At 43.0% G+C, this 18,337-nt stretch overlaps 1 protein-coding gene across 1 annotated transcript; it reads right to left on the reverse strand.

Moving 5' to 3' along the window:
- Positions 1–831: 831 nt before the first annotated feature.
- On the reverse strand, positions 832–10,708 carry LOC134458733 (P2X purinoceptor 7-like). The gene is made up of 3 exons (XM_063211152.1): positions 10,598–10,708; positions 1,148–1,363; positions 832–992 (listed from the first exon to the last, which is right to left on the reverse strand). Exons 1-3 carry the CDS (start codon positions 10,633–10,635, stop codon positions 833–835), a joined length of 414 nt encoding a protein of 137 aa, XP_063067222.1. The 5' UTR covers positions 10,636–10,708; the 3' UTR covers position 832.
- Between the last annotated feature and the right edge of the window lie 7,629 nt (positions 10,709–18,337).

The raw sequence follows: 18,337 nt of genomic DNA on the forward strand, positions 1-18,337 counted from the left end.
AATGGAAAGCCTAATGCGAAATGGGTGGAGTGTCCCTTTAAGAACAGACATTTACTCTTTCAAAACTGTTGATAATACGGTGGTGAGTCGTGACTTTTTTTTAACATTTTAAAGACTTAATATCTTCTAAACTGTTCAACACAACATGCACAGAATGGTTGGGAACATACGTTGTCCATATTAAACCTCTGTCTTTAAAACTGCGCTTACCACAGTCCTTCAAAGATGCCCACAAATTCAAAGGTGAGAATTTTTCAAGCAACTTTAAGCCCCTAGAAAACGGTGGTAAATGACAAGAGGATGTGTAAACATCCACATTTCACAAGTAAATGTTCCAAATGTTACCCCTTGAAATTTGTAAGGACCTACTTAAGGTAGTTTTTTAGCTACAGCAATCTGAAAGTGGGCTCTCTGAGAACTCTGTTCAAAACGAGTCAGGGGGGTACCTGACAAAAAACATTTTTAAAGACAAAACTATGAGGAGTTGAGTGCTATAATTTTGCACTTTTCCAATTGGGACATTTGTGAACGTCCTTGATTTTTTTCTACCAAATCTGAGATGGTCGTGCGGGATGATTAGGAGATTTAGCGTGGAATGACCCAACTGTTCTTTGTCTAGGACCTCAGACTTTCTAAAATCGCCACTGGTGAGGTCGTATATTTGGCGCCTCCTAGGCCTATTTGTTGTAAGCTATTGTGAGTTGTAAAATAAAGACAAATTCACGTGAAGCTACAGGTGACATGTATTGACATTCAATTACTAACACTTCAAACGATAAAAGAAAACAAAAGTAACAAGATGACAGCAAAGCCTAGGCCTATATGTGCAACATCACGGGCTGTTGGTGTCCTGGAACCCCCTGTAATCTGTAGAGGGAAAAGTTCTCCGGATGGACGACACCACACAGGAAGGTAAGGGGACCCTGACGCGTCTTCCCAGGTACTCATAGCACCATCTAACAAACTGTCTATATGCAGTGTATCTCTTCCACCTAAACGTTGAAAGATGATCAGAAGAGGAAAAAACAACAGATGAGTTTTAGATGTAGGCCTGTATGACAGTTCGTTTTACACAGAAGGTTACATCATATGAAATCATACGATTCCTACTATTCCATATAAATGATTTTACAATATGATTACTCACTTCATTCCCTCTACGTCCGCATAGTCTTGCTGGTAGTGGAAATGTGCGGTGCGCAGAACGTGCTCGTTCAGACAAACGGTCTGAAAGCCAGCATGTTCTGTTGCGCAGTGGATGTCTGTTCCCTCCTCTTCTCTCCTGGCGCACACTTTGGGCTGTTCACGGCAGCACACCGACTCCTCTACTGTTGGCATTGGCACAAACCTCCCACAAGAACACCTAAAATGCAACAGATAAAGGCAAGGAAGTTTGAAATAATCACAGAACTTCACAAACTTCACAACAATGTCGAGTGTTGATTTGCGTAAAAGTCCAGAGTAGCCTATTCGCGGAAGGAACGGCACTGGCACTGGAGCCAAGCCATGACGCAGGGCAAACTGTGTAATTGGTCTAACGGCCTTGGTGTTCCTTTATAAAAAATAAATAATAATATAGGCCTAACTACATAAAGATGAAGACAATGAGGCACTGAGCCATAAAATGATTTTTCGATCTGTACAATCCCCTACCTATGGCTATTAGGCTACTTTTAGGATGTGAGAAGCAGACTGCACACAAATGCTCGTTGGTACAAACAAACAGTATTACAACACAGTAGGCATATACAGTGCTGGCCAAAAGTATTGGCACCCCTTCAATTGTGTCAGATAATACTCCATTTCTTCCAGAAAATGATTGCAATCATAAATGTTATTTTTATTATTAATATCTTCATTTGTTTGTCTTGCAATGAAAAAACACAAAAGAGAATGAAAAAAAAAGTCAAATGAATGCCCATTTTAAACAAAACTCCAAAAATGGGCCGGACAGAACTATTGACACCCTCAGCCTGGGTAGCACAACCTTTAGACAAAAGAACTGCGAACAACCACTTCTGATAACCATCAATGAGTTTCCTACAACGCTCTGCTGGAATTTTAGACCATCCTTGAGGTGATTTGAAGGGTGCGTTCTAAACACTGCCATTTTCAGATCTCTCCATAGGTTTTCTATGGGATTCAGGGGCGGACTCCTACATTATGCTGCAAAATTTGTTGATGGTCTACAGACTTCATAATTCCATGCACACAGTCAAGCAGTCCAGTGCCAGAGGCAGCAAAACAACCTCAAAACATCAGGAAAACTCTGCCATATTTGACTTTAGGTACCATGTTTTTTTTTCATTGAAGGCCTCATTTATTTTTCCCCAATTCATTTGAGTTAGCAGGAAAAAATGAGGATTGCGATCATTTTCTGGAAGAAATTGAGTATTGTAGACTATCTCACGGAGTCTACTCTCTGTTCATTGTCAGGAAAATGAACAAGAAGGTAGTTACCATTCCACGTGCTGTAGCCTGCCAACGTCCCTTGGCATCCCGCCGTCTGCCACAGCAGCACCACCTACAGTGCCTTCTACCTCGCCATCCGAGCTACCTCGCCATACGAACTTTCGGAGCCCCGTCGCTCCATCTCATCCAGATACGGCTCATATCTGTAGGGCATATCTGTAGGGCATAATGCCTCCACCACTATCTTCCAGTATCGGGTCAGACTCTTCTACTTCAAAAAATGTTTCAGGGTCCGAGGATGCGTCAAAGGAGTTGTCTAGACCCACTACGGAATCCATGTTAGTTGTGACAGGTAATCCTGACAGGTGTCAAGATAGTCCTGATATAGATTCCTGAGTGAACGTCATCGGTCACGTGACGGACTTGTGGGAAGCGCGACAGCAGATGTCAAAAATCTCACTATTCAAAGGCCATACAAAATATTTTTTTTCTATCATAATGATCAAAACCAACTTCAAGTGACCTATATTTTATGCTTAGTTTCAATGTGTTTGTGTATATTACCAGGGGCGGAGTGGCCCACCTTTTCCCACCGGGAGAATTTTCCCCTTGGCGGCCCTCTTTAAAAAAAAAACAAAAAAACAAAGCGAACAAACTGGTGTTCCTAAACCAAAGACAAAAGCCACGAAATCTGCAGTCGTACTACATGTGAACATTAGTGTTGTCAAAATATCAACCTGAATTGGAGAATTTAGCCTACACCTTGATGAAATGCACAGCCAGTGGTGTAGTCTACGTAAAACGCAGGTATACGCACCCATTTCAAAATTTCAGGGATTACAGTATACCCACTTAAAATTGATTGATCCATTATTTACAATAGCACAAATATATACAGTACACATCAAAAAATGCTCAAATATACAGTATACCCACTTCAAAAAGTAGACTACACCACTGGAGCCATCATCACAGTCCAAAGCATTCATAGGCCTACTAGGTTAGGCTACATCACACTACTGTTCCATGCAAATATGCACTCCACTGTCATTTTGACAGTTTGAAATTGAAATATCGTTTAAGGAAGACAGGATGAGCATGGGCACAAAGTTTTGAGTGTGGGGATTTTCAGAAGAGTAGGCTTACAAAATATAGTATAGTATAGCTTACAAAAAGTCTGTCTACATTGTGCAATAAACCCACCATGCAGCAAATAAGCCAAACCTAGCTACCGTACTTCAAAGCACAACCATAGGTCAACAAAATGTATAACCAAACGGTGTAGGCCTACCTTAAAACGTTGTCTTCGTCGCAGCAAATGTCTTTTTTTCTTTGTTTCTTGCCATCACTCTACTTTAATCCACAGCTTAGCCTACACACCCAGCACTGGTCACATCAGAATCTTGTGTGGTAATTATTTTGTTCCATTTCTTCAGACATAGGCTACATCCTAAATGTACCACATATAAATATATGTATGATAATAATATTATTTCGACTATAAGGAGATATACTGGTAGTTCTAACAAATCAAAACAAAACCCATTGCTTCTGTTAGGTGCAGTTCTCTTCCTTACCACTTGGTGGAGTCTGTTCGTAACCCAATTCAATAACCACAGAGCAAGTGAATCTGGACTGGGAAGACTGTAAACTGTAACAGTCGTGTGGAAATCGGAAAATAAATCATAATTTATTAATATTTCCATCCTTTGGTAACCAATCTACATATCAAAGGTTATTTAAATACTGAAAACGAAACTGTGTTACTAAGATCTTGTAAACTTCCGCGATCTACGGTGTATGAAAATTATCAGTACAGAAGGGGTGTGGCCAATTTACTGTTTGACACCGTCAGTGAGGTATTGCCGTCTGGTAGACGATATAAATACTGGTTAGTCAGCGAAAATGAAAGATTGGGAAGTGGAAATAGGGAAGTCAGTGCATATAAGTACAATCTTCAAATTTCAGGGCCGGAAAATAACACAGGGCGACTGCGATATTACATTTCACGGCCGCGGCCCACCGGGAGAAGTCCCCGATCTCCCGACGGCCACTCCGCGCCTGTATATTACAATATTTCCCAAGTGTCATATGGTCTTTAGAGAACCATCTTCTTCCACTTCTTGTTCTCTTCCTTTAGTTCCGTGGCCTCCTGCTTCAGTGTCACCACTGTTTTCCTCAAGTCCATCTTGCTGCTCATGTCCAAGGCCTACATCCTTAGGAACTGCTCAGCAGAGTTCACCATTTAGCATTTCAGATGCACACAAGGCAATGGTTTTCAGTGCCTCACTGATGTCTGTGAGCACATGTATCAGATTTTCTATTTGCCCATTCATATCTCTATCTTCCGCCCTGGCTATGTCCTCTTGGTTTTGCAGGACCTCTTCCTTCAGTACCCTTGGTGCCCTAGCCTGATGCACAGAGGAGGATGAGGACGACAGGTCAGGATCCCCCCGGCACCTAGCCTGGTAAACCAGCGGCACTGGCTGGACGCCGAAATTTTTCAGCTACGAGTGGGTCTGGCCTCGGATCTGAGAACGTTTTGAACAGAACCATATCTATGTCCGAACGACCACAAACAGTTGTAGAATCCACAGTCCCCCCACCACAACTAAGCTGTCAGACTGAGTTTTGGTGGGGGGACAGTAGATTCTATAACTCGTCGTGGTCGTTCGGACATATATATGGTTCTGCCACTTTATACTCGTTTCCCTGGATTCACCACGCAGGCAGTGGACTTTGAATGAAAGTGCTCCCGACGATTAAAAGCCTAAAAAAGCAAAGTTTACCCTCCAGTGGCTTCTCATTCACTGCCATTCATTTTGAGGCTGCGTGTGACCCTCCGAATGCTCCGCCTGTTCATTTTAGGTTCATTTGCATACCAACCGACTGCCTCTGTTGGTCAGAGCGCCGGCACGGTTTGAAAAATCAACAGGTTGTTATCATCAACAATCTTCGGAGGTATCGTTCATCGGGGCCAGACTAAATTACTCCGGTCTCACATTTAGGCTGGTTTATCAGGCTACCCGGCACCAACTCTACCACCACGATAGGAGCGCATGTGACAGATGCGTTAAATATCAATTTCTGTTTAAACGTTTAATTATTCAATTAGTTGGGAGTCTGTGGTTCTATTTTTGTTTCAAATAAATGTTTGCAAAGATTGCTCACCTCCATCTTGGTCATGTTGTGATTCAGTATTTGACTTTGCCACTGTGGATTCAAAGAGGTCGTTGTCCCCGGCTGTACAGTTTAACACAGAGTATCCAGAGTCCCCAACAATGCTTGCAATTTGTTCATCCAGGGAGAATGTTTTTCTGGGTTTTTCCCTCCGCTGGTCAAGACAACAGCCCTCTTGTGTGCAGCTACATGTTTTTTTGTATTTAACATTAATATCAAACCATTTCTATTTTATCTCTACTACAGTCTGTTATTAGAATCCAACAGCGTTTACTCAGCAGGCCACCTTCTCCCAAGCAAATGTTTTTTCTTTCTTTTGTTCATTATGCCACCATCCAAGGAGCCGAATAATATATTTGATTTTGGCTTACCTCTGTTACCAGATCTTCAATCTCCATCTTAGAGAAGTTACATTTCTTTGCACGCCTCTCCATTATTCCACCAAGCACTTAATTGTGAGTTCTGGTGACGTTTAAAGGGATTGTTCAAGTCAAGTCAAGTAGGTTTTATTGTTTATCTTTATCTTTACATGCACTGGTCATACAAAGAATTTGAAATTACATTTCTTGCTTTCCCATACAGACAGACTAATCTAGGTAAGGACATAGACAGTATAGACATAGACAGTACTTATACATGGACTTAAGACAGTATGGACATAGACAGTGCTCATACAGACATTTAAAGTGCAAGACTGGACAACAAAAGACTTGTAGAGGACATACATTAAGAGGTATTGTTGTGCTTTTGTGCTTTTCCTAAAAAAGTCCTTTATAGCGTTCTGACATGGTAATAGTAGCATTTTGAAGAAAAATAAATATTAAAAAGGTCTGTCAAGTACACCAGCAGCAGTGTGTGTGTGTGTGTGTGTGTGTGTGTGTGTGTATGTGTGTGTATGTGTTTAGTGCAGGTAGAAGGTGCGGTGTGCGTCTGTGTGTGTGTTCGTGTGTCTGTGTGTGTGTGTATGTGTCAGTGTGTGTATGTTTGGGTTTAGTGCAGAAAGTGCAGTGTGCTTGTGTGTGTGTGTGTGTGTCAGTGTGTGTCAGTGTGTGTATGTTTGGGTTTAGTGCAGAAAGTGCAGTGTGCTTGTGTGTGTGTGTGTGTGTGTGTGTGTGTGTGTGTGTGTGTGTGTGTGTGTGTGTGTGTGCATGTTTTGAGTTAGTGCAGGTTGAAAGTTCAGTCACAAGTATAGTAGTGCAGGTGGAATGTTCAGTCGCAGATATGGTGGTGGGGGGGGGGGTTGTCAGTGGCCTTGCTGGCTAGAGGCTGACAGTGGAGGGAGAGTGGGTTGAGTGTTCAGCATCTTGATCGCTTGGTGCATTGCGCTGCTCGCCAGCCTGGTGGTACGGGAACGGAGGCGCCTGTACCTCTTTCCAGAGGGCAGGAGGCTGAACAGTTTGTGTGCAGGGTGGCTTGTGTCTTTGATGATCATCAGTGCTTTCCGGGTGAGGCGTGTGGTGTAAATGTCCTGCAGGGAGGGGAGTGGTACTCCAATGATCTTCTTCGCTGTGTTCACAACACGCTGGAGTGTCTTCCTGTTTTTCTCCGTGCAGCTTCCTCCCCACACTGTGATGCAGTTGGACACGACGCTCTCTATGGTTGCTCTGTAGAATGTTGTCATGATGGAGGGTGTAGCACTTGCCTTCTTTAGTTTGCGCAGGAAGTAGAGACGCTGATGGGCCTTCTTCGCCAGTGATGTAGTGTTGGTGGTCCAAGAGAGGTCGTCGCTGATGTGCACTCCAAGGAACTTGGTGCTGCTCACTCTCTCCACAGCATCGCCGTCGATGGTCAGTGGTGGTAGTTGTTTTTGGACCCTTTGGAAGTTGACAACAATCTCCTTGGTCTTGTTGACATTCAGCAGGAGGTTGTTGTCTTTGCACCATCTGGCCAGCAGGTCTACTTCTTCTCTGTAGTGAGTCTCATCGCCCTTGGTGATGAGGCCCACCAGTGTTGTGTCATCCGCAAACTTCACTAGATGGTTAGTGCTGTGGGTCGTTGTGCAGTCGTGTGTCAGCAGCCATATATGGTTAATTGGGGGCGTTCCATGATGCAAATTAGTGTGATTGTGCCCGTGCAAGGTGAACTAGCAGGTGTGGGATTTATTGTTGCAGATTACCTACAGGCATTCATACGACCAGTGTTAGAACGTTTGATGAATGCCAATTTTGCTGTTCTTGCGCACATTCCAAATTTCACTCATATGACAGGATCTACAAGGGATTCTCCAAACTGATGATACATGAGGGCCCAGCTTTGTCAGAGAGCACTTGGACAAACCAGAGGATTGGGAGGCAGATGAGTCCAAAGAAGAGTTATTTGATCACAATCTGGTCACACACACACACAGACACACACACACACACACACACACACACACACACACACACACACACACACACACACACACACACACACACACACAGGGCTGGACTGGCCATCTGGCGTACCGGGCAAATCCCGGTGGGCCCTCGCGTCTTTCGGGCCCTCGAGGCCCCGAAATAATAATACAAAAATATATACATTATTTTTTTTGTCTGTGACGGAAAAAAAAAAAATGACACATCGGTGCTCATTGGATGCTTCTCTTGAGGCACATTGGCTTAGTCCAATGAAATGCACTGTTTATCGAAGGCCCGCCCCTCCCCGCAGGCCCTCGCTCGACCCAACTAGTCTGACTGTCAGCAGCAGCATCTTCATCCAAAGTTTCGTTGACTTGGATGGTGACTATTCGGTTAATAAAAACTCTGGTGGTGGAGCGGAGGATACAGGACGCTATATGGAGAAAGAAAGGACTGGCTATGAAAAGCGCATGGAAAAGCGAAAGCAAAAACTAAATAAAAGAAAACTGAGCAAAATGTGCTAAATCACTGAATTGTTCAAAGCTAAAAGCACCACCAGCTCGAGCTCCGGACCGGTAGCTCTCGTGTGGCCGTGGGAGGTGGTGCATCACACAGCTCGACCTCAGGTTGGGACAGCGGGGCCACCGGTGCATCAACGAGTGCAAGGTGTTGCAGAATGAGGCGGAGGAGAGGCGGCGGAGGTCGGGAGATGGTTCGAGCAGGGGAGGTACAGACGGATACGAGACGAGACGAGACCCAGGGAGAGAGAGGTAGCACCCACCTCAACACACCCAGCTAGCCAATGCATTGTAGCTATGCGCCGCTTCGGCGTGTCGTAATTTCCTATCCCCTTCATTAGCTGAGACCAAATTGTCATGCTGACCTTATCAAATCAGTCATGAATATTTGTATCCATTTGATAAATGCCCATGCACTTGTCTTGTAATGTTGCGCCAGCACATAGACATCTTCCATTTGCCTTGGCTTGAGCTGTCACGAGATGCTGTGTTGCTGCCCTCCTACCCTGGCTGGCCAGGCAGATTAGCTACACCGCCTCGGCGTTTTCCCCATGTAGCCTGGAACTAAAGAATAAAGATGTCGTCCCTCCCCTCTCGCTCAAATCAGTCACAAATATGTATTGATTTATTTTCTTAAACTTTTTTGTATTGCTGCGCGAGCATAGGCCTAATAGATCTTTTGTCTTTACGTGTCAGCTGTCAGTTAACTCTCCTTGGTCACAACCACCTGTGCGCCTGCGTCTTGTATTACGTGTTAAACGGCGCAGCCCCACTTTCACTTTCTCAAATCCAACAAATGTCTTGTTTTAGTCTATTGCTTGTCGTGTCTTTTGCAACTATGGTTTTAAACTAAATGTATTTTTGCTATTGTTTCCTTCTGTAATGGCATGCCACGTCATTATCAAGACTATTATCCTGAGCTGCCTCTTTGCATAGATGGCTAAGAAAGAAACCGTCTTACCGTGCTGTTTGTGAATCGCTTGGTAGATACGCGCTCCCTTTGTTGTAATAGCTATTAAACATGGTAGCTTAACTTTGTTGTTGGAGTGTGTCTGATATTTTACAGGGCCTTCATGAGTTAAATTTCCCTGTGGTGTTCACGGATAGGCTTTTGTATCCATGCAAACACATTTTGTTCTGGAAAGCATTTAATCATTGGGGTGGATGTTTCAATATCTGCATGGTTGAGGCGACGCGGTTTGGACGCTCCAAGGCGTAGGATATTGTACGTAACGTCATCAACCTCTGTTGGAAACCTAAGCAATGTGCGGTCACTTGGTTTTGTTGTGGATTTAGTAAGCTCACTGACAGTATCTGTGGACTGGAGCAATTTGAAGCTGAAACATTTACATTTTATTATTATTGTATATGGTGTCCATTTTGCAGTGTGTGTGTGTGTGTGTGTGTGTGTGTGTGTGTGTGTGTGTGTGTGTGTGTGTGTGTGTGTGTGTGTGTGTGTGTGTGTGTGTGTGTGTGTGTGTGTGTGTGTGTGTGTGAGTGAAATATTGCTTTGCTTAACAAGGTGTTTGTGTCTGGGACATGTTTTCAGTTTTTGCTTAAGGGAAATGGTATGAATACTTTTATATATTGAGATTCACTGGCCAGGAAAATAATCAGGAAAATAGAGTTAGTTGTCCACCTCTCTATCTCCTACCCTCAAACATACTCAGAACTTCACATGCAGGATGAAGGGAACATGAGGGTACACTGCGACCATCTCCCTAAGAAGGTTATTGTGAGTAGTGATGAAGCATTTTTTTCGTGTGAGCTTTTTAATGTAGTCTATATTATATATGATGTCATATATACCGATAGGCGCCGCATCGGTGTCGGGCCCTCAGGCGTCAAAAAGTGCCCGGGCCCTTTTCAGATCCCAGCCCAGCCCTGCACACACACACACACACACACACACACACACACACACACACACACACACACACACACACACACACACACACACACACACACACACACACGTCTGACGTAAAAAGAAAAAAAAACACCAATAACTCAATGGGGGGAAAAAAGACAAAACCCTTGAATAAGAAACTATAACTAACAGCGGATGCAACAGCCTATAAAGAGGCATATATGACCGCCAGCTGTGGGCCTCCCCTCTGCAGACTAAATGAAATGTGGCAGGAACACCTTTCATGCAGTCCATGCAAAACGGAGATGAAATCCATTACAAGTCCAATCTGAGGCTGGCAGGCATGGCAGGATCCTTAAGCCTATGGGGTGTCACGACTCGACTTTCCGTTGGCTGAGGCGTGAAAAGCAAACACTTAGACTTTGAATGCAACTTCAATTCCTTAAAGCGCACACAAAAACACACTTGTTTAAAACCATGCAATGCCAATGGCAATCATTCCTCTCTAAGCAATGATATTACACTCCAATCCTGGGCTTGGTCTCAAATGGCGCACTTGTGCACTTCGGGCACTATGTTTCAGTGCGTAACTAATACGGCGTACGCACTGAAACATGAACACTAAAGTGCACAAGTGCACCATTTGAGATTCAGCCCTGGTTTTATGAACTCTGACCACGACCACACACACACATGCGCGCACACACACACACACACACAGTGGCATTAACATTAGTTGAAAGGCACACCAACACCAACACAAATTCATACATTCAACCAACAAACATCAATACATTCGAAACGTACATAGGCCTACATTAATACTCCACAAACACATGCAAGAGGCACAGACCTGCAGCAAACACCTCTTGAAAAGTAAAGCTTTGCAAAATGCCTTTGCAGGATTGTTCCTTTGCACTACTATAACTTCCTTGCAAATTTCTAGCCAATTGGATGCATGTTAAAAGGTGGGACAATAGACTTGAACTGTTGAGTGGCAGTGAATGGGCGTTTTTTAAATATTATTTATTTAACAAAAGTAGCTCAAAGTTTGTTTTTAGGCTGTTTAGGTTTGTTACAGTGTACTGATGCCACTAGGTGGCACTCTAAGACAGAATCTACAAATACAGCCTAGGTCTACAGAGCGGGCCAGTCTTAGCTAGTGCAGGAGAGCAAGCAAGCTGTAACTGTACGTGCTGCAAGTTATTCGAATAAAGCTCACGGAGTTATTCGACATCTGCCTCATGACTAATATCTTTCAACAGGTTAACACTGCGTATTAAGGAAATTCATCACACCTAGAAATAGCCATTCAAATATCAAGCCTATTTTATCACCTTTTAAAATTGATCAAATTTGCTAAGATTTTACAAGAAATTATGTCAACACAAAGGATCATTACATTACATTTCACTTAGCTTTCATTCATTCAAAGCGTCTTAGTTATTATTTGTCAGGGTATTGGTTACAGTCCCTGGAGCAATGTGGGGTTAGGTGCCTTGCTCAAGGACACTTCAGCTATGGATGGAGCATGCAACCCTCGGATTCAAAGATCAACTCTCTAACCATTAGGCCATGAATGCCCAATACTGGAAGAATATTGCCCAATAAGGAACAATACTGCAAAAGCCTCCGGCATACATATATGTAGATACATACTGTATGTAGACAGCAATCCATTTGGTGTGCCAACCTTGTGGAGAAACAGACAAGGAGAGTACACACACACACACACACACATATACATAGGCCTACAGACACACCTGAACAGCATGAAGCAGGATGGGTCATATCAATATTGATCAAATAGGGGGAAATATAAGTGGCAGAGCATATGCAGGCGGATGCGAGATGAGAGAGGTGAGAAGAGCAGAGCAGCTGGAGACCACACAAAGAGAATAAGAAGTGAGCAGCCCTGCCTCAGACACAGAACGACAGACAGACAGACAGACAGACAGACCGACCCACCTCCACTCCACTACACCTGCAGCCAGACCGCCGGTTGCCAAGAGAACAAACAATATACAGGATGCTGTTTATGTAACTGTTCCTTTTCCATCGTCACTATGGCGACATTTCCTCACATACTGCACACACGTCAGAGCTCTCACACACACAAATACAGACAGTACCTATACCTATTGACCCACACACACACACATAAACACCACACACACATGCAATAACATATCTAGACCCACACACACACACACATCTGAACCAGTATATCTTGGACGAGTAAGAGTAAAATAAGTGTGTCAGTTGTGGGAGATGGACGAGCAGGAGAAGGAGAGCACATATTTGGAGTTTGTACATTGATCTGCTGGAGCCGTCTGATGGAGGGCTAAAAAGAGCACTATGCACACCCCTGCACTTCATTATAGTATACACCAGGGGTACTCAATTAATGGCAGCCTGCCAATTACACTGACAACATAAGTTAAAGGATCACGCATGTAGGCTATAACCAGAGAGAGTAGAGAGAGAGAGGTTCCATTTGCCCATTGTTTCCTGGTTCTATTATGGCCCCCCTTAGGCAGACCTAGGCAGACCTAAGGACTGTTCTATTCATTGTAGGAGCATTATGACACGCCCCTTTAGGCAGACCGGAACCTGGTCGCGTTAGGTGCCCATAGAAACCTATTATGTTGGCATATCTCTATATACTTAAAGAATCTCTACTATAACTATGTCAGCATAAATTGCCTATACAGCATGTTTTTTGTTATATTGTTTTATATTTAGAAAATATAAGATTGCTATTTGTGTTTTACACATGCCAATTCAATGGCTCTTTTAAAAAAAAATCATATATAAGCCATCATATAAATCATATTTTTGCAGTATTTACAATGACAATTGACCTTTTATTTGATTTGCTATTCTCATTTCACCTTGAAGCACGAGAACGTCTCGTGCTGTAAAATTATTGTTGTAAAATCACACTGGTGGCATTGCTTGCTTTCATGAGAATGACTAGCGGTGGGTGACGAGTGCAATACAAGGATAGCATGACTACGCATTAGCTAATGTGAAAGCTCGTTCTGTCATTGCCATAATTCGTCAAGTCAAACTTATCTATAAAGCACATTTAACGACTCATGTAAATTTATCTCTGTCAGTCTTACTTTGTACTTGAGGCCTTTTGCTGGCATCTGCGGAAGTGGAAGCACTGGATGGTCTCTTCAAATATCTCCTAATATCCATGATGATTAACTTTGAACAGTTAGGCAGGCAGGCAACTGCACAACGTGTGTGTGTTTACATATTATAATAATATAATATATAATAATACATTTTATTTTTGAGCGCCTTTCAAAATACCCAAGGAAACTTTACAATCAAAACAAATACATAACATAGGGAAAGTACAACAAAGCTTCAGTGAATTAACAATAGGAGAGTGACTAAAATTAAAAAATAAAATAGAAATAAAAGTACAATAAAAATAAATGTTTTCAAATAAGAAAAAGAAGTAGAATGCATTTGAAAATAAAATAAAATGAGGGGAAAAATACATAAAATGTAAAATTAAAAATAAACTGATAATTAAAATAAAGTGGAAGTGCCTGTCAATGAAGTGGGAAAGCAGAAGTGAATAGGTGTGTCTTCAGCTTGGATTTAAAAGTAGACAGTGTAGAGCACTGATGAAGTGACAGTGGGAGTGAATTCCAAAGTCTGGGGCCAACAACACTAAATGTCCTGTCGCCCATGGTACGCAGGTGTGTGGAGGGAACTGTAAGGAGGAGTGAGTCAGTGGAGCGTAGTGTGCGGGTGGGATTGTATGGGGTGAGGAGACTTGTGATGTAGGAGGGTGCAATATTCCCTGGATCCTGATTGGTTCTCTCCGCCGCAGCCGAAAGGCACTGATTGGAAGGTCACATACCAGAATACAGAGCAGATGAAAATGATTCCTACTAAAGCGTTAAATATGTTCAACAATATTTTTTAAATGACACCAATTTTTTTTTTGATTATTCCAACGGCAGATCACAAGGCGCAGGGAACTTTGACGTGCGTAATTGCCATGAAGAGCTGCGTAAACGCTATTTAGAGGTGGGTAAACGCGATTTAGAGGTGGGTAAACGCTATTTCTTAAATTCCAGAGGGGTGCGTAAACGGCGTTTATGTGCGTTTACCCTCCACTACAGCCCTGGTCGCAAATAAAGAATGAATGATACAAACACACACACTCAACCTCTGTCTGTCTGACACATTAATTTCCCTCTGGAATAATACATTAATATAAGCCATTCTACTCTACTCTACTCTACTGTACTCTACTTGATCTGTAACTTTCATCTGCACATAACATAGCAATAATCAATGTCTTCAGTCTTTGGATGTGTGTGTGTGGGTGTTTGTGTGAGTGAGTCCGAGTGTGTGTGTGTGTGTGGGTGTGTGTGTGTGTGTGTTTGAGAGAGGGAGAGAAAGAGCAAGAGAGATGTACTGTTGAATACATACCAAAGAAAAAAACAACTTTCAGGAGAGAACCTGATAGCTCAGCATACTGTACTATTTGGCTTGTCAGACACATGATGACACATCAGATTTCCACAAACAGTTGCATCACATTTGTAGAACATTCAGATAGCAAATCTAACATGGTGTATAGAGCAAGCGGCTTTGTTGTGAAAGAAACTCAGCAGTGATGAAAGGCTTCTAGCGATGATACTGCTCCAGTTCCATGATGTATTCGTATACTTGCTCTCTGTCAAGCTGAGAATTGATTTCAAAATTGCACACCTTTCATGCAAGGATGTAACAGATCCCTGCTGTTTTCCAGGCGTTCGCTACAAACTCACTGTGTAAGTGGTTATCTGTGTGAAACAAAGCCGTCTTTTGTTAGATGTTTCCTCTCTTCCAGATATAGCCTGTTTGAAGGTCTTGTCTCTTTTGCTGCATGAAATCATAGTAAATAGCATTCTCTTTGACTTTAGGCCTATTGACATTGCTGCTAACAATATGTCATATTGTGAGATATTATGATGAAATGTTCACTTAATTTATTTACCAACACTGATCACATTAAATCACATACAAACTGGACCAGGGGTTCCCAAACTTTACCATGACGAGGCCCCCCATATACTGATAGATTCCAGCCACGGCCCCCCTGACACGGGCCGTGCCACACTATTTTTTTCTGTGCACTCTTTCACAACCATAGTCTCGGTCTGTGTGCCCCATTGGGATTCATATAATACTAAATTCAGAGATGAAATAGATTACTGTAATGCAGATCTTTACCAATGGAAATAATGTTTAGTTTCTTTTTTTGGTGCTCAGTAATACATGATTATTATTATTTGCTATACTTCAAGCCAGGCGCGCCGAGAGACCTGGGCATTCGGGGCTACAGCCCCGGATCTCCGGGGATTAGCCCCGAATCTCTCTGGACTGGACTGACATAAATAAAATATGTATAATAATAATAATATGATTAAGAAGAAGAAATAGTAGAGAAGAGCTCCGTGGACCACACTTTGAGCAGTGATACCGCTCCTGTCATTAGGCTATGCAACTTTGTAACCAGCACAGACCGCACGATTCTGACACGATGATATGTAAATATGGAACTGTACAAATAACAACTTTCCAACCGAAGCCGCTATCCACCTTGTTAGTAGATCTAGCCTCGTCAGAGATTTCTAGCCTCGTTGTAGTGATGTCATGCTGCTGTCAACCAATCAGGTGTCAGTTCTATGCTGGCTTGAACAGAGCCAGGCGGGCTCGTGGTTTATGAAAAAAAATCTGGAATGTTTAATATCTCGATAACTCAATGACTTCTGGAATAGGCTATAGGGATCCCACTTCATTTCATGTTTAGATCATTCAGGGATTTTTTTTAGCAGCCATAGGTCACAATGTTGACATTTTCCTCTCATTTTAGCATTCACTATTCAATCACACCTATATCTAGCTGTATCTATCAAAATGGATATTTGGCGAATCTAAATGGATATTTGGGCTCTATCTTCAAGTAACAGGACAGCGTAAGGTAGGACATCTGTTTTTTTCCTGATGTGCTCGCCGAAGCACTGGTGTCAATGTTGTTGTCATGTTTTCTACTGTCTTCAGTCAAGCTCTAGTTGCAACTAGCCTTCACTTCAAACAAGCACCCGTTCTATCATGTCACCGAGCTAACACCCCCTTTCAAAACAGGGACACACCTTTCCTGAAATCATAGTGGGCTGGCAGCGTGATTTAGTTATACCGTGTGTATTGTGATGTGTGCAGATTCGCATGTGTTTGTTGGCTATCTGCATGTTTGTGTAGTTTTGGGCAAGCTCCAAAGACTGCTAGAACTACTCGTAATTTGCTAACCTAGTGAGCTAACATTTAGCTCCACCACGTAGACAAGCTACCTCCAGACAAAATCTCTGCTACCTCCGAAATGGCAAGCTACAACCATGTGGAAAACGTAGCGAACTACCATTACAAGCTACTTCAACTAGAAATTCAAAATTACGGCATATTTGAATTATTTGGGCTGCAAAAATGACATCTGAAGACATTATTGTCTGTTGGATTATGATAGCCCCCATGATATTTTTGGACTGGGTATGGTCAGAGAATCTCTAACAGGGTATGGTCAATCAGCTGGCTTTCTTGCTCCTGTCTCCCTGTGTGTGCGCGCGCTTGTGTGTGTGTGTTGCCTGGTCATGAGCGATGTGTGCGAGTTTGATTTGCACCTTGTGTTTTGATATCGGCCTGATGGAGGCAGTGAGCTCGCGCATGAAATGTCAATAGAACCAAAGGTGTGGACAGTCGGGTGTATGATATGCTTGCGCAAGACATTTTGGGAGATTATGGTCCATGGTCTGTCAACTAGCGCTCCTCCTCTCCTGTGTGTGTGTGCGTGTGCGTGTCTGTCGCTTGTTTTGAGAGTTTGACGAACGAGTATGCAGACCCGTTGGCAGGGACGCAACTACTCATCTCTGGGGGGGTAAGCAAGAATTATTTTGGTGCCCCCCTCCCCCCTCAAAAAAAAACACTTTTAAAAACATAATTATTTGGCGCCCTCCAACAGCCTGTCTTTAGCGCCCCCCTCTCTCTGACGCCCCCCTGCAACGCATACGTCGCATATACTGTAGTTGCGCCCCTGCCCGTATGCATGTTGCGCATGGAGATGTTGAGTTTTTAATAATCATTTTTGTTATATCATATACTGTCATGCAGAGAGCAAAAACCGTGGTTAGTGCCTCGCATTGCGACTGACTGTGCAAGAGCAGCGCACTGTTTTGAGACAGCATAGCCGAGCTTACATGTCATGTGTGTTACTGTAAATATGCCTATAGGCTATTTAGGCTACTATAACGTAAGGCATGTTTTTTCACTACCACTATGAGCTAATTCTCTCACAATATCCACTAGGCTACTCGGCACTGTCGCACTATTAAATTTTATTTGCACTTAAGTAATCGTGACGCCAACATTTATCCAAAAAAGTAGAGCCTACATTACTGTGTAACCCAATGAGGGTGACTAAGCTGGCGACATTGGGCCAAATCAAGAAAAGAACGGCAAGGTCCTTAATGAAAGTAGCCTACACTGTCAAATGTAAAGATGGGAAAACTGCCAATTAAGACTATGGTGTCAAAAGTACATTTTCCCCTTTGTGTACGCCTAGAATGGCCCAATTTGACCTTAATTTTCCAAAAACTCCGCACCAACCCCCCTCTCGGTCGCTTCGCTCCCTCGACTAGGCTGCCGCTCCACACTAAATTTCTTTCTTTTTTTTTTTGCTGGGCTACAGCCCCGGATCTTTGCACAACCTAATGACGCCCCTGCTTCAAGCCTGCCGCGGCCCCCCTAGCACCCATTTGTGGCCCCCCAGGGGTCCCCGGCCCCCACTTTGAAAACCACTGAACTAGACCATTTCAAAAACTCAAATAAGAGATCATGTGTATATGAAATTAAATAAAATAAAATGAATGTAGTTTAGTGTTCGCTCATCAAGACAATACAGAATATTTTGATGCAAAAATAAATGTAATATTGTGTCGTGAATTATA

This window comes from Engraulis encrasicolus, chromosome 11, assembly GCF_034702125.1.
Source record: "Engraulis encrasicolus isolate BLACKSEA-1 chromosome 11, IST_EnEncr_1.0, whole genome shotgun sequence".
Lineage (NCBI taxonomy): Eukaryota > Metazoa > Chordata > Actinopteri > Clupeiformes > Engraulidae > Engraulis > Engraulis encrasicolus.

Coding starts and splice junctions, on each gene's coding strand:
- LOC134458733 (XM_063211152.1), bottom strand. CDS start 10,635: ATGGATTTCATCTCCGTTTTGCATGGACTGCATGAAAG. Junction 1,364..10,597: donor TTGCATGGACTGCATGAAAG/GTGTTCCTGCCA, acceptor GTTGCATTTTAG/GTGTTCTTGTGGGAGGTTTG. Junction 993..1,147: donor GCGGACGTAGAGGGAATGAA/GTGAGTAATCAT, acceptor TTCAACGTTTAG/GTGGAAGAGATACACTGCAT.